The sequence below is a fragment of the Lissotriton helveticus genome, chromosome 6 (assembly GCF_964261635.1).
Source record: "Lissotriton helveticus chromosome 6, aLisHel1.1, whole genome shotgun sequence".
NCBI classification, from domain to species: Eukaryota; Metazoa; Chordata; class Amphibia; order Caudata; family Salamandridae; genus Lissotriton; species Lissotriton helveticus.
This window is the reverse complement of record NC_136067.1, coordinates 214,811,739-214,829,203: the sequence shown is the minus strand read 5'-3', so window position 1 is coordinate 214,829,203 and position 17,465 is coordinate 214,811,739. Positions and strand designations below refer to the sequence as shown.

Here is a 17,465-nt window from a genome sequence, read left to right as displayed (position 1 = left end):
GATGTTTTGCCTCTTGACTAGTACGACTTCAATATCTAGAGTGATGGTCCAGCCTAGTCTGCTTATTGAACAAAACAGCAATACTCTTCCACTTGCGCAGCAGTGCATGGTGCAATGAGGAATGGAGAATTCCACCCTCAAACAAGAATTTGCAATGCAATAAGTCTCGCATTTAAGCGAGTTTGAGCTATTAATATATGTTTTGGTTTTTAAAACATACATAAAAGGCATTGTCATTTACAATGCCAATAGCTGTGACATAATGTTGTCCTCAATTACTGCATAATTCCAGTGGCCCCAAAGCAGGTAGCATGTATTAAAAGTGTGTGTGCATGAAGCAGAGAGACCCTAAAGCTTGCAAGCTTAGTTTGGTGTGCATGCAAATCCTGAATTGTCGATCCCTGGTGAGTTGCACGACTACTGCTGAATCAAGGCCAATGGAGGAACCAATGGGTGAGGCGGACTAGCCTAAGGATCCTGTGACCTCTGTGATAGTCACTATTGCTCTTGGGTGTGCTTCCTTGTATGCCTGCCCACAATACTGGAGGTGAACTTCTGTATGGATTGTGGTGGACAGGCGTTCAAGGTTAACCCACAGTTGCCACTGCTGGTGCTAAGACACCAGGGCTTCTAAGGTCTATTGGTGTCTTCTAAAGTGTAGCATGGGATTGTGCTCCATCAGGAGAGTGGTTGGGTGGACTGGTCATGAAGGCTGAACTTGGTTCCACAGTTCCAAATTCAGCAGCTCTGGCCATAGTGCCACATCCTCTCCCCCACTGAAAGAAATGTGCACTGCCTTTGGCTGCAACCCATTTGTGGCCCGCTATTAAAGCTTGGATGCAGCTCAACTCAAATTATGCACTAGACAAGAGGACTATTCTGTCTGAAAAAAACAATAATATTCACCTGTAAACAGAAAACACTCACAGGGAATGCAAGGCTAAGTAAAGTATGTGAAATGTAAGCAGGAACAACATGGTCATCTAAACCCTTATGCACTCATTCAGAAATCAATTTCAATGCCTATTGCTTATATCCTTACAAAACATAAGCAGTATGGTTTAAAAAGACCACATTTGTGAACATAAAGCTGCAGTACACATTTTATAAACTAAAATTAAAAAAAAGCTGACAAGGATCACATTAAACGTTTTCTACTCCACACATCAACCAGATATGCAGTACCTCAAGGAATAGTGAACTCCCCCCACCCCTCTGAGGAACACAATGCTATTCAAAGACGAGAAAAAGGAAAGAAGCGCTTTACTGGCAAAGTCTGTAAAGTAGCGCTAACATGTTTGGGTGTGAATAAAACCTATCTGGTCACTTGTCTGTCTTTATTTAGTTACTAGCAGCCCGTCCCAACGTTGTCCGGGTATGAAATAGAATGTGTGTATTTGGCAAGGGCAATTTATTTTAAAATCTTGCGATAGACAACATTTTTTGTTTCATTAGAATAGGGATGGAGAAGGCCCAGCTGCAGCCCTGGTTGATGTTAGCAGGCGCATGTAATTGGTATAGTGATCCGCCGCCTGAGCCCGGCTACAGCCCTGGTTGATGTTAGCAGGCGCGTGTAATGTCGTTGAATGAGAGAGTTATCAGCCGCGGGTAAATCCGTTTAATGAGAGAGTTGAGAGACAGCGAGTAGGAGAGGATGCAGTAATTGTCCCAGCAGACACGCTCATTTGCGTGTTCCCCCGCTTGAGGCCCAGATGCAGGCCTGTTCGATGTTAGCAGGCGTATGGTGTTCCCCCGCTTGAGGCCCAGCGGCAGCCCTGGTTGATGTTATCAGGCGCGTGTAATTAGTGTACTGATCCACCTCCTGAGCCCGGCTAGAGCCCTGGTTGATGGTAGCAGGCGCGTGTAATTTCGTTGAATGAGAGAGTTCAGTAACAGCGCGCAGGAGAGGCTGCAGTAACGTTACTTAGCACGCCTCCAGCTGAACGCGTTTGTCACGCCACCAGCACACGGCCACAGCAGACGATCTTCTGATTAATGTACGACCCACATGGCATCAAGGGCGTAATGTAGCACACACCCCCAGCGTGCCCCTTGATGCGGCGCAATTGCGTTCACATGGCATGAAGGGGGGACACACGCCCCTAGCGTTTGTCACGCCCCCAGCGTTTGTCACGCCCCCAGCACACGCCCACAGCCCACAATTTGATGGCCGTACCACACGCCCCCAGCGTTAGTCACGCCCCCCAGCCCACGCCCACAGCACAACGCAAACACGCCCACAAGGGACTACTTTGCTGGCATGGTTCTTTTACCTTTTAAATGTATATGGTGTCCGTCTGCATAGCCTATGTCCTTCTGCTGCAACTGCCCTTTCCAACGCTGTATTGGGTGTTGCGATTGGTGCTGTGGTTACTGAGATTACCTGGCTCAAAGGTTTGGGCTCTCTCTTTATAATATTAGTATGGATTTATTTTTTGCATTTTTAACTTTTTTTTTCTCTCCATTCCGAAGCTGCACTTTGAAAAATGTCAGAAAATGACATTTTCTGCCAACGTGAATCCATTTCACAGGGGAAACGAATGAAGCAAAGGAGAGGAAAGCCAGTTCTTGGGAGTCACGGATTTCAGCAAGTGAGGAGCTAGACAGAGATACAAAACAGGAGAGGATATGACTTACTTCACGCTAGGGAGAGCAGGCAGGCCCGGACCTTCTCTCTTGATCTTGCTGATCAGCAGCAGTTTTCCTGTTCGTCAAGCGGGGCCATCATTGCAAGCGCTTTCTCGCACTCTAAATGTTGAAGACTTCCTGCTCCTATAAATAACCCCAACAATGTCACACCAAAGGAGGGAAGCTGATAAGAGGTGCTTCGGGAACTGTGTGTTCGAGAAGGGAGTGAGGCAATCAAATGCAAGTCCCACTCGACCACTTTACATAAATAAATAAATAAATCACTGCGTGCAGGAGGGGAGGGAGTTACTTTGAGGGGAAAAAAGACCCGCCTGCTCATCTGCAGCTCGCCGTCCAGAGAGGGGGCTTGCAGAAGAGCAGCGTGCCCCATGTCGTTTCCCAGGAGACCTAAGGGTGCGGGGGGGGGGTCCGAGGTTTACGAAACACACAAAATAAAAACGCCGTGATAGAATGTACAGTGCGGCGCCCCTGCAATTTAACCTATGTGTAAGGTAGCCCATGAATCAGGCGCCATAGTTATGAATAAAAAGAAACATGAATCCGAAGCCGTACAAGGCAGCGCGCGCCCAAGCACATTAACTAAAAAATATTTTCAATGCCATAGGTATCGCATTTAAATGCGAGACCTATGGCATTGCAAGCAAGCTGTCGACATTGTCCCGGCTTCTAAAGTGAAAGCGAAATGTAAGCAAAGTACGTCGTCGTGCCAGGAATATGAGAAACTCAATAAATAAAATATTGCTAACAATACAAATTAACACGTACCATGTAACAACCGAAGTACATGGGCCAGCAGCCATGGGAGATTACAAATGAAGATCAAGGAGGGACTAACAAGCCTTTTAAGGAATCAGAAGCCAGCATTTACAAAGGACAAAGACACAAGCCAATGAAAAATATTGTCGAGGCTTCTCTTCCATACTCCACAACAGCAGATCGCCAGAGCAGCGCATACTCGCTGGCTCAGGCTCGAACTAAAAACATTTACACTATTCCTAGGGGATTGTATTGCACAGGTAGCTGAACTCAAAGCACTGGACACCAGGCAGAAACATGTTGACCCTATATAAAATGGTGAGGGGACAATATTCTCCCCAGGTCACCGTTCACCTTTTTAATATCATACAGTTGCCCACCAAATTAAAATTAATTAGACAACTGTAATGATTTTTAAATTATACTCACGATTCACGGGCCCCCACTTAATTTAGAAGTGCATCCCTGTCGTCAGGTGTTTGCGCGCCCTCTATCAAACCAAGTTTTTAGAGGGCAAGGACTGCCGATGATGAGCATGACACCAGGTGGTGTGTGAGGCCAGTCCTTCACTTTTTGTGAGATGTCAACACTCACAATTTTATTTTGAGCACCATGGGTCACTTTTCTGGAAGCAGCCCCACTTGTGTTTAACATTGTTTGTTGGAGGCTGGCTAGCTCCTGGTGCTCTGTGCCTCTATTTCACTCCTCCGGTTAACCGCTGGGGTTGGTGTGGCCTATATTATTCATTCTAACACAAGAGTGGATGGAGACATCATAGTAGAAGTCAATACTTCATGCACTGGCGAACCATTACCAAAAACATTTCCAGCAAACTATTCCTACCCACTGAGTTCTCAAAGCATATCCTTTGCTCATATCACCGACCGGATCACCGACCGACCCCTGCCCACACCACGTCTTCAACAAGGCCGACTCCACCATCGCACCCCAACTCCGGAACATCATCAACGCCTCCTTCAACACTGCCACCTTCCCGGAGAGCTGGAAGCACGCCGAGATCAGCGCCCTCCTGAAGAAACCTACAGCGGACCCCACCGATCTCAAACACTTCCGCCCCATCTCGCTCCTCCCTTTTCCTGCTAAAGTCATCGAGAAGATCGTCAACAGACAGCTGACCACCTTCCTCGAGACGAACGGATCCCTCGACCCCTCGCAGTCCGGCTTCAGAGCCAACCACAGCACCGAGACCGCCCTCATCGCAGCCACCGACGACATCCGGACCCTGCTCGACAAGGGGGAAACAGTGGCCCTCATCCTCCTGGACCTCTCCGCTGCGTTCGACACGGTCTGCCACCGCACCCTAGTCCAGCGCCTCAGCAACATCGGTATCCAAGAGAAGGCACTGGAGTGGATCATCTCGTTCCTCGCCGGAAGAACACAAAGAGTCCGCCTCCCCCCGTTTCGCTCCGAGGCCACCGAAGTCATCTGCGGCGTCCCGCAAGGATCTTCACTCAGCCCCACCCTCTTCAACATCTACATGAAACCTCTCGCAGCCATCGCACGCCAGCACAACCTCAACATCATCTCTTACGCCGACGACACCCAGCTGATCCTCTCCCTCACCAGAGACCCCGACACCGCGAGAACCTGCCTACACGAAGGGATGAAAGACGTCACCGAGTGGATGAAGGACAGCCACCTGAAACTGAACTCGGACAAGACGGAAGTCCTCATCCTGGGATCTTCGCCCTCCGCCTGGGACGACTCCTGGTGGCCCCCAACCCTGGGCACCGCACCCAAGTCAACCGACCACGCACGCCACCTGGGCTTCATCCTGGACCCCTCCCTCTCTATGACCAGACAAGTCAAGGCCGTCTCCTCATCGTGCTTCAACACCCTGCGTATACTTCGCAAGATCTTCTGCTGGATCCCGACCGAGACCAGGAAGACAGTCACCCAGGCACTCGTCACCAGCCGACTGGACTACGGAAACGCCCTCTACTTCGGAACCACAGCCAAGCTACAGAAAAGACTCCAGCGCATCCAGAACGCCTCCGCCCGACTCATCCTGGATGTCCCCCGACGCAGCCACATCTCCAGCCACCTGAGGAACCTGCACTGGCTCCCCGTCGACAAGAGGATCACGTTCCGGCTCCTCACCCACGCACACAAGTCTCTCCACGACCTGGGCCCCAAGTACCTCAACGACCGCCTGACCTTCTACACGCCCACCCGCCAGCTACGGTCCACCAGCCTCGCCCTCGCAGCCGTACCACGCATCCGAAGAGCCACCGCCGGAGGAAGAACTTTCTCTTACCTGGCTGCCAAGACTTGGAACTCCCTCCCCATCCACCTTCGGCTGACCCAGGACCATCTCGCCTTCAGGAAACAACTCAAGACCTGGCTGTTCGAGCAGTAGCATACCCCTCCCCCCAAGCGCCTTGAGACCCTCCCGGGTGAGTAGTGCGCTATACAAATGGCATGATTGATTGATTGATTATCCCTGGAATGGGGATTGAGTGATAGCAACTTCAGACTGCCGGCTAGAATTAATCACAGTTGCTGATGAGGGGTTAGCATTTGCCCATGCTGGTGTGGAGGTTACAGTTTCACTACTACAGCAACACTACTGAAGTCATAGGCTTCATGAACAGGCTAAGTAATATGTTCTTAGCTGTGACATTTGTCAGCAAATTAAGTCTTTATTGGCACATATGCAGTAGCATGCATTCCACTCAGACCATAAACCAGCATTTGCCTCTAGGGCTTACGGAATGGCACAAGCACCCTGGGTGTGCCTGAGCATTTATTTCACTCCCTATCATCCTGAGGAAAATTTGATAGTGGAAAGGAAAAACCATGACCTAAAACAGCCTGTAACAGCTAGAGTATTAGGTACAGGCCGGATAGATCATCTGTATGGAGTCCAGAGAGCTTCAAATAGTCTGCCTAGAAGATCCTTGGGCAGCTGGACTCCCTATGAAGTCCTGTTCTGTGTACAGAAGTACATACCTTGATAACCCTGGAACAGTGGCAGCAGATATGCCTTTTGACATCAATGAATGTTACGCTGTCTTACAGGGACTACAAGAAATCCGAGACGAGCGCTCCAACGCATTAACCAAATGTTCTGCCACTGAAGAAGTGAAGGTGCAACCAGCAACTCCTGTTTTGATTCCAAAGATTGGGGCTCTAGCTCGAGAGCATTGTCAATAAAAAAAAAGTTTGTCCCATCATACAGAGCACTGGTGCCAGTCCTGGCAGCTGCAGGTCATAGAATAGTACTTTTGCCTCCTCTTATTAGCTGTAAAAACTAAACATTTGTCCTAAATTTCATTTCACCTCATCAAACCACACATAATAGGCCACAAGGGCTTACGGGTTACCGGTGTCCTCTTATTACCATTCAGGAAGTCCCACTACAATCATTTAAATACATAAATTATTACTCCCCAGCAGGGATAATGTAGTTTTATACTTCCTGTTACTACTGCTAACACGGCACACTCCCCAAATATGAACTCACAGTGTACGACTGCCATTTCTAACAACAACATTTTTTATTATGATCCACCTTTGGAGGCATCTACCAGTTCCGGTTTTTGCACAGACTGCCTCTGGCTACTTTTCCGAAATTGATGGCTTTTCCTCAGGTATGTCACACAATTTATTGCATGGGATTTGTGCATTTGTTTTTTGGCTGAAACAGACTTACCTGATTCCACCATTGTCCTATTTATAGTTTGCCACTTCATGGTTTTCCTCTTCATTTGGATTGGATTTGTGACTGTTTTCCTTTTCACTTCTAAATGAACAATCTCTCCTAGAATGCTCTGCTGTTGAACTGGTAACTTAGGTTTTGAAGTCTCATTCTTCTTCCCATAAAGTGAGAAGGGACCTGTCCCTTGTGATCATTTTTGGATTTCCTGTACCGGATGGAATGTTTGGGGTAAATGTCCCGGTTGATATTTTTGGTCCTACAGAAACGTTACAAATACCAAATGTTTTCAAGATCAGTATGGATGATGGTATTACCCTGGAACTGTGTCTGATGATTGTGATGTGAATACACTGAAATCATTGCTTTCTCTTTCTGAACTAGAGACTTGCACAGTATTTGATGCTGATGATATGTACGGAATTCTACTAATTATGGTGAAATATTTTCTTATTGTCATTCTGCACACCATTATTTACACAGAGCTAGTGCTCCACATGCAGTCTTTAATTACACTCAACTATACCATTGCCCAACACCACCAGTGGGTACTTCAAGAACATACTTGCAAAAATGTGCGTATTTTTTCAAACAAACACCCTTTAGACCCAAAGTCTTACTAATATAAACTGACTCCTTCCCCAGCAAAGAAAAATATGCTCACCCACATTAAATTAATTTATTCGGATTCAGTTATCTCCCCACTGTCCATACAAGGTTATGAGTTTTGGAAGGAAAACATTCATTTATAATCTTTTTGGGGAACACACAATTGGCAAGTACAGGCCAATGAAGCTTTATTAAGGGCTTGTCTGATAGAAGCAAAATGATTTTCCTGAACAAGATATGACTTGCCTGGGTTTAGCTAAATTTAAAGAAATGAATACAACAAACATTCCCTCCATTGCACGTTTTGAAAATTGGCAACGTTTTACAAGTCCCACTGAAGAACGGCTCAACAACATGATACAGAATGATGCATATAATTCTACACTTTCAGGTTCAGAAAAATGGTTAGTGTGGCTAATGGACACTAATGACTGTCATGCACGATTTTTAAACACCTCAAAGGGGTGCAAAGCAAATAGACCACATCAATGTTATGCACAGACACAGCACTCGGGAGTAGTCACTACCTAGGATGAGGGGAAGTTATGTTAGCAATGGTTACAGCATTCTACATTGTCTGCAGTTAAGAAACACTTGACTCTTCTCTGCGATGACATGGATGTAGAGGATTTCCTGTTAGGTCCTAGATCACCACGGTCTAAATGCTTTTTATATGCCATTTACAATGAACTCTGAAAAGTAACCCAGCATGAAGCTGCTGAACTCAAACGAGAAAATGACAGCGCTGATTTGGAGAATGCTTTGGCTGTTGTAGACAACGGCATGACAACATTGTCTACTTGCATTCCTTCTTTGAATAATATTGTGTCATCTTCATTTGATATTATACAAATACCTCTTATAAAACTGTCAAAATAAGCTTAGATCGCTATGCAATTGAGTTGGATGTTGCAAATCTATCAATCAAATTCGCACCCCATGGAAATACCTGACCGTGACTGACTAGATGTGAAAGATCTCTGGAACAGCAACCTGAGTCATCAAGCCTTTAAGCCGGGCATCAAAACAGGTTGGCTACTGGTCATACCTCTTGGCTAGGGATGCCTTTGACAACCACAAACACTCCGTGGCAGTCATTTACACCTACCGACCAGCTTCTCCCGCAATTTGCCTTGCCTGCCCTTATTCAAATCAACTAAAGACAAGATACATGCCTCTGACACAGGGTAGGTGGCAGTTTCTGAAGCACCTTGCCAATTGGAATTGACCTAAAGAAGGCACACTCTGCAGGTGCTGCCGGTAATGCAAGGAATCCCTCCAACATGTTGTGCGTCTTTGTGCTGCAGAGCTGGCAGAACGAAAGATTAGGCTAAAACAAGAATGGAATACTCAGGGAGTTCGTACAGGCAGACAAGCCATCATTGTCTCGCTTTACCCGTTTAATATTTATCTTAATATCCACTTGAAAAAGTTTGTCTCTTTAGCCCAGAACAAACTTTGTCACCTAGGAACCCCATTGGTAAGCACCAGCTAATTGATCACACGATCACGATCCTTCCTAAAGTCAGTGAAAAGATGGAACAGACAAGATAAACAAGGCATTACCAGCTACCTCACCACAACCTCTCAATCAAACACTTTTATATTAAACTGTTAGCTTAGCTCATTTTATGCTTCTTGTACTCACTCTATAAGACTTGCAGTTTTACGGTGTCTTTTAATATACACAGGTAAACCCAACTTCAGGATCCGGTTGCGATAGTTTCATCTAGCGATCTATTGCAGCACTTACCAATTGCTCTAGTACTTTCCAGCTACCACACACACAGGGTCCTTGTATTTGCCACAATGAAAAGCTACTCAAAACAGTAAGGGAAAAAGAAGCAGAGAGTCATTCAGCTTCCAAAGTTATCAGTTTTGTAATTACAGGAGGATGAATCATTTATGTCAATATTCCAGAGATTTGGATCGGAGACGTTCAACCACACTTGCGCACTATGCAACATAGTTTTTCTCTGCTTATGTGGTCAGGCGGATAGTATTACCACTTGAGGGTTCGGTTCTACAAATGATGTAAAACCCTCCACCCGGAGGGAGACTGTCTGGATAGTGGCAGTCATTAAAGTGATATTAAAGTGATAAAAAATATCTCTGTGCCTGTTAGGAATGTATTGGTCAGAAAAGGGATATGGTTAAAAGGAAACAGCAGTGCTCAAGAGGATTAGTTTTGGTCCGCTGCACCTTAGGTGAGGTCAACATATTTTGGTCAAAAAAGGTGCCCATTTGGTCAGGTGGCCTTCATCAGGACCGGTTTGTAAGAGAGTGGTCCCGGTTTTAGAACACTTAATGTTTAATGAGGGTAAGTTGAATCACTTACCGCTCTTCATCAGTGAGCTCATTTGCTCGTTGCTGACAATGTCACAGATATAGTCTTTTGTCTAAGGGTAAAGATAACAAAAACAATAACGATATGGGGAACATCATCCATTGTATTTATTTTTCAAATAATTTCCTAATGTAGCCCTAAGAGATACTACCGTTTTTGTCGCAAAAAGAGGGGGAAAGTTACTTTAAACTAAAGGAGCAGACATGCTACTTGAATAAGCTAGCACCAGCTGGGCCCTGGTAGGTATGTCTGGGCGCTAGTAGGTTTGTTATCAAAGTTTTCCCAGTAGATATATGAATAAATGTAGAGGTTACATACAGTATATATGTGTTGTGGGTTTCACAGACCTTTGTTGGTATATATATCTGAACCAAATGCTGTGCTCTTAAGCTATCAGCAGCAGTCTGTGCAGGTAACAGAGGTGGGGAGGGGTTATGGGGGGATTTCGAGGGATGATGCAGAGGGAAAATTATTTATTTATTTATTTTTCCTCTGCATCGTCCCTCGAAATCCCCCCTTACCCGGCCCCACCGCTGTTACCTGAACGGACCGTGGCTGTAAGCTATGCTGTCAAGCAATGTTGGAAAGAAGAAGATATCTTTAGGCAGTGTTCAAATGATCTGCTGTATAGTGATCTCTCTGTGTATGCCAGAAAAAAAGAAAAAAGCGGCGATACAGAAAAACGTAATTTAGGTTAGAAAACAGGGGCGGGGTGGGTTTTCTATGGCGTATTTAAAATAATATATACATTTGTGTGCCTCAGGTAATTAAAGTGTCTTAGTCATCGCCCATGTCTTAGTGACTGTATTGACATTATAAACAGAAAATCTTAAATGAACAGTATCAACATAAGCAGTAACGACTAGAAAAAAGACAACAAGCATTTGCAGTGCAATAGGTCTCGCATTAGGAAAGTTTGAGCTATTGGTATTGTAAATGACACATTTCCTATTTAGGTGTTGGTTTTGAAAATAGCGAAACTAATATCTTTGTCATTTACAATGCCAATAGTTTTAAGTTTCGCAAATGTGACACCTATAGCATTTGTAATGCAACATGTGTTGTATTTACGTGACTTAAATGTCTGTGTGTGTGAGGAGATGCAGCACTGCTACTGCTGATTGTAAAGGACTCCCTAAACGTGTGTGTATACACAGAAGGCTGTCAGTAAAAATATCAATTACAAAACTATTGTGTACAAACATATATTTAAACAAATAGAAGATTGTACTGCAATTAATAAACAAGTATTTTCCACACCAAGACAGACTTACCAGACTTGGAAACAGCGCTGTTCTTTCCGTTGACTGTGGACTGCTCCTACTCAACAATGTTCACTCCAAATTTTGCCCTGCTCCACCTATGCCACGCAATGTTGGTGGCCCAAGAACGTCGAGAAGCTCCCAGGCGTCTAGCCCCTGTGCTGCCCCTCACTCTTCGACCCTTGTCTACAGCAGCCCAGCTCCAGAAGGAGGGGTTTCACGCGGACAGACAGCGAAACTGAAACCGGGCTGCGGCCTGAACCCTAGCAGTCCATCACGAAAAGAGGTAGTTCAAGACCCATTGCTAAGGACAATTGCGCTTGGCTGCACAGAAGTAGGCAAGGACAAGTTTCTTTAAGGCATACGTAGAACAAATTGTACTCATTTGCGGTTACGCCACCTGACCCAAATGCCAATGTGGTTAAACTCAGGACTATTCTAAAGCCCGTACACGCAGCAAACTTGGCCTGAAAATGGGGGGGTAAGGGTAAAAGCTACAATGTGGGCAGACTAGAACTAATTCCACCAATCTCAATGAGGTAGCCTCCTTCACAGTGTGTGTTATCTGCAACATTCGACGGATTTAAAAAGTTTTTTCTTGTAATTTAAAGATACAAGCTCTAACTTTTCTTGCTAGCCACTGAGAATCATATTTGAAAACGATTGCTTTTGAAATAGCCATTTCTAGTTAAATAGATTTTTCAGACATTCAGTTTTAGTTCAGACTGTCAATGAGGATTGTTTCTGCCACAACACGGACATTGGTTTTAGGATCCATAAAATCAGGGTGGTCACAGTCCGCCTCTGCGTGCCGTCATGCGATGCAATGAGGTGTCAGCGTTTTTACAAGGTTAACAGTGAATCCCAAAATATCTTACATTGCTGCATAAAGAATTTGCTGATGCTTTCCTGTCTGCTCAGTACTCATGCAAAGGTTTACGTTTGCATCTGCTCTCGATTTACCCCATTCAATTTTTAAAGACTGTCCCTTAAATATGGAGGTCAGAGAGGGGCAATAGGTGCCCAGGTGTTAGCGGGCCACTGTAAAATGACACACTAATAAATGCCATGGGAACTAGGAACAACGTGTGCGTTCATGGGTGAAATTGATCAACGGTGTGTAGAGGATGCGCGGGCCAACACATATCTCAGCAAGCACTCAGCGCTATGCATATTTAAAGACAGCTGTCTGGGAGAATACATAGGGCTTTCTAACCCAAGCTCTTCCTAATAAACAAGACGAACAACAACCACAAATCCCAATACTGAGAACTGGATTGCTGATCCGTGTTGTAAAACCAAAAGTTAGTCACACCGTTCTTGGCCCTTTATTGACAAACTACCGAGATCAAGCCGAGTCAGAAAACATCTGGCCCACAACTTGTAGAAATTATTAATGAGACTGGGTGAATATTTTCCGTCTCCGGGGTTAGAGGGCGTGTGTTCATTCTCGTTTGCTGTTCCTACGCTGTTGCTTTGGATGAAAATGTGGTAAACGTGTGGTAATCCGATAAACACGCATTTAATTAGTTCTACGTCATTTACAGAAATATGGTTTTACCACAGCACTGAAATGTGGTAATACCGCATTATAGTATTAAATTACTGTTTTCATTCCTCCAGCAGTAGATAGGTGTAACTGTTCCGTGCATAAATACACTTAAAAACAAACATTGTAGACATAATTATCAAGGATTAATCACCATATACGAGTAGGACAAGTGTTGCACATTTGCAGACCCTCTCTCTGCTGTTGGTTCTTAGTGCTACTGCTGTTGGGACTGTACAAAAAATACTTTTTGAATTCACTCAGTGCAAGGGGATGGATGGCGGTTCTGACCTCCAAACCAAACCCTGTGTGTGACATGGTAAATATAGTTTGGCAAAAACAGACTAGCCAAATCTCAACTTTACATAAACAAATCCCACTAAAATCCTGACGTGCAACCAAACCCTCAGCCAGAAACGGAACCCAAAATATGATCGGACTTAAATGCAAAATAAACAAGGATTGTAACCCGACCTAGCAACCGGAAGTTCGGGAGCGTCAAGCCGGTCGTGGGTCAGGACTTCCACCTTCTGCGTGAAGCCCGCATCCATGGAGTGCCAGAGAGCAGCATTGGTGACGCGGGGCTCCCATGCCTGAGGGAGAGCCCCGCGGTGGCTGCAGAAGTCAGGAGTGGCGGCGATGCGGTGAGTGGGGCTTAGTTGTAAGGGGGTGCGGGGGTGTGTGTCTGTGTGTGTGTGCAGGGGGGAAGGGGGCGGCGGCGTGTGTATGCGTGCGTGTCTGTGTGTGTGCGTGTCTGTATTTGTGTGTGTGTGTGCAGGGGGGGTGGAGGGGCGGCGGCAGCGTGTGTATGTGTGCTCGCGCCTGTGTGTGTGTGTGTGCAGGGGGGTGGGGGCTGGCTCTGTGTGTGTGTGCGCGCCGTTAGTGCATGCGAGCCAAGCGAAAGCAGGGGCGACAGCGAAAGCCCAGGCTCCACAGCGAAAGCGAAACTGACACCGCACACACAGCAAGCAGCCAGCAGCGCGCTCCCGGGGACAAAACTGACACTGGAAAAGCGCGTGTCCGACTCGTGTCTACATTCCCAGACACGGACAACAATAGTTGTCGAGCAGACGACAGCAAGCAATGCTTCGCATTGGTTGCACGTCTAGGCTCGAGCTAAAAACGAAAGAGGGTCACTTTACCTTCAATCAAGGTTACAGACCCTCTGTGGGGGGACAAACCTAAGAAAAAATGTGTTTTCAAGAATTTATATATAGGCTAAGGCAGGCAAGAAGGGTGGTGTCTGGAAAAACGAGCTCATATAATTTCTCTTTTACCTTGTTACTGGTCGCCTCAGCAGGCACTGCTGCAGTCTTCCTCACCCTGGATATGGAAGGGTGTTGGAGGCAGTCGGGGTTAAAGACTTTAGCGCTGCCCTTAATTGGGACAATTACACCCAGTACAGCACCAGTGTGTAATACGTAAATTCCATGTGAATAATAAAGCTAAAAGAAATTCTACAGAGAGAGAAAATATAAGAAGAAAGACTACGATAAAAGAAAGTTGTGTGTGTTTTGAAGATGAAATACACATATTTGTGAAAATGCAAAGGCATTTGAACCATATTGGAAGCTGGGTATTTGGTACGTAAAAATGGTGCTTTTTAGTGCAATCAATTAATAAAGGTGCATTTATTATTAGAATCGCATAGGGGGTGACCATTTGTTGAGTCTGCTCCGATGATGAATTTAAATGGTTCATCATGAAAGAAACGGTCACTGACCACTGAAGCTTAGTAAAACCTGACATGGTTGTGAATCAAAAGAATCGAATGATCAATATATTCTCAATTACTGAGTATTAGCATGTGCATGGTAATGAGGTACGGTTTTGATGTAGCACTATAATTGCAGATGTTAAAAGCGCACAAGGGGTTACCATTTGGTGTGTCTGCCCTAATGATACATTTAAATGGTTCACCATGGAAGAGACATAGAAAAGTGTCAGGAACATGTGTGGGAATGTTCATATGTATGAGATTTCGGTTCCTGGATGCATGAAGATTTTATCCATGTATTTACTGGTCTTTTTTTGGAGCGCTCAACGGTTGAGAGAGAGCCAGGGTATGTTGTCATTAAGGCTTTGGTCTTACGTTCCAAGGCGGTAGACCCATCTTTGTTCTTTTTTTAATAAAGTGTGTTCAGCATTGCTATTAACTATGTCTAAGGTTTCTAAGATCACCCAACTCAATTCAGTGGAGGTGTGTTTCATGGAGAACAAATGGTTACTCATCTGGGTGCTTGATTTTCCACTGTGTTCCCCAATACAGCATTTCACTTTGTGGCAGGTCATGCCAATGTATTTTAAGTTGCAGGGGCAGGTGATGTTATAAATTGCATGTGAGGTGTTGCAGTTTGTATGTCGTTTAGGGGTCAATTTAACATGGTCTTTAAAATTAACCGTAAAAAGTGCATGAACCACAAGGGTAATGTCCTATTACAGGTGTTGGTCCCTCAAGTGCTTAACACTATATTGTTTTCTAAGCATGTTAACGTGGGTCGTGTATGTACAAGGAGGTGACAGATGTTCTTGCTCCTCTTGTTTGCAAATCTGGGTTTAGGCCATTTGAGGGTTCCAGAGGTAAGGGTTCGCCAGAGTTTATTAATAGCTTTTTTACCATATTGTAAGCTGTGCTGTATGTCGTAACACATGTTAGAATATTGTCTTTTTTTTCCTGTTGTTTCTAAAAGTGTGTCTCAGTTTTGTATTTCAATCTCTTTTGAATGATCTTGGTTGGATAGACTCTTTCTTTTAATTTGTCGGTTAGATTAAGTGTTTGGGTTTTGTAATATTTTGTGTCACTACAGTTTTGTTGTAGGAGTAGAAACTGGTTGTAAGGGAGGTTTTCCCTTAATGGTCGAGGATGGAAGGTCTGGAAAGAAAGGATACTGTTTTTGCTGTTGGTTTGTGGTATGTCTTATTTTCAGACTTTGATCTTCTGCAAAAATGGCTACATCCAAGAAATCCAGTGTAGCCATATGTAAATCTCAGGATCTCGTCGCAGGAGTTGAGCCATTCGTGGAATTCTGAGAGGGCATCTTCAGTCCCTTCAAAAACACAGATAAGGGAGAGGAGAAGGGTATGGCAACATACGTCCCTTCACAAAGCTTAACACAACATAATGGTACAGTGACAATTATCAAAGAATGATAAGCGGTGTAAATAGATACTTCAAGATTATTGGCTATTACACGTAAATACACAGCATAGAAATTACATTCCTATCTATAAGAAGTTATCCTCAGTGGAAAGGAAACCACTAACAGTGTCATGCTTCATCATAGGGAACCTCTTCCCCCCGCTGGCAGGACAGTGTCACCAGGGTGGACTCAACCTCAACCTCCTCGAAGACTGACTAAATAGATGGGAGTTCTTGCGTAAATCTTACTGGACAAGACCAAAGGGATGGGGATCCAGATATATACTTATAAATACCTTAGTGTACCTGGGGAAATACCTTTATTCAATGGGACACTAGGTATGGTTAAAAATCAAAATTGAGTAGGTGTCTGGAGTGTAATGACTGACACCCAACCACTACCTGCCAACATGTTTCTGCCCGTTGGTAACTAGCCTAAAAGGTTAGGGGCATGCGTACCCCTACAGGTGGTATGTACATGAACAATCTCTATTTTAGACTGGTTAGATATGTTAAGGAACCTGATTTAGTTAGGCCATACCCATATTTCCTACCTGTTTGTTCAGTGGGAGTTTGAGCGATCCTAGATTTTAGGCGATACCAGCATCATGGTCATAGAGGCACTTCGGCATGGAGATGGGGAAAGGAGTAGGTAAAACAGACAGGTGATCCTTTTGATGAATGTGTGACTACAAAGAACCCCACCGCCTCTGTGACCATGATAGTGGTATCCCCTAAAATCTAGGGTCTCAAACTTCCACTGAACAAACAGGTAGGATATATGGGAGAGGATCCCTATGATGGAGGATGATACTATTAGTGTGTAAGGTTTCCTCTTCCACTAAGGAAGACTTCTTAAAGACAGGAATCTAAGTTCTGTGCTGCGTATTTACATGTAATAGCCAATAATCTAGGAGTATCTATTTACACCGTTTATCATTTTTTTCTAATTGTCACTGTATCATTATGTTGTGTTAATCTTCAGTCCCTTGCCAAATCATTAAGATGTCGCCTACCTACTGATGGAGCAGATTTCATCTGCAGTCATGCATTGTTTTATTTTTTGTGCTTCAGACAGGTTGCATTTAAATTGCCACGCACATTTTGGTGCAGGTTAAAAACACGGCACATGAAAACATGAAAAGTGAGGCCTATTCACTTCAGACTGAAAATGCTTTTGCTGAATTAAATTAACATGTGTTTTTTTGCAATGTAGAGAAAAAGTGGCCTTTTTACCTTTGAAGATTTTTTAATAGAATGTGTTTCTCTCTTCCCAGCACATCCATGTAAACTAAATGTATTATTCCTGTCTTAATAGACTTTGACTTGTTGCATATTTTGATAAACATTTTCAGTTAATAACACCTCTTTTTATAATGTATGTGAATTAATAATGCACTTGGGACACATAATGGACTGATTTACATGAAATTAATATTATCTTTGTGTTTGTTTTATTTTTGGGGCCTACACAA

The 17,465-nt window shown here is 44.5% G+C and overlaps 1 protein-coding gene across 3 annotated transcripts in view; it reads right to left on the bottom strand.

Moving 5' to 3' along the window:
• LOC144761298 (uncharacterized) overlaps positions 1 to 17,465 on the bottom strand; it is a 130,904-nt gene that overhangs the window by 59,683 nt on the left and 53,756 nt on the right. For 2 of the 3 annotated variants that reach the window (XM_078646745.1, XM_078646747.1), the window contains exon 2: positions 10,032 to 10,092. The exons of the other annotated variant lie outside the window; for it this stretch is intronic. In XM_078646745.1, coding sequence (XP_078502871.1) covers positions 10,032 to 10,092 — 61 coding nt within the window. The remainder of the gene's footprint in view (positions 1 to 10,031; positions 10,093 to 17,465) is intronic. 3 annotated transcript variants of the gene reach the window in all.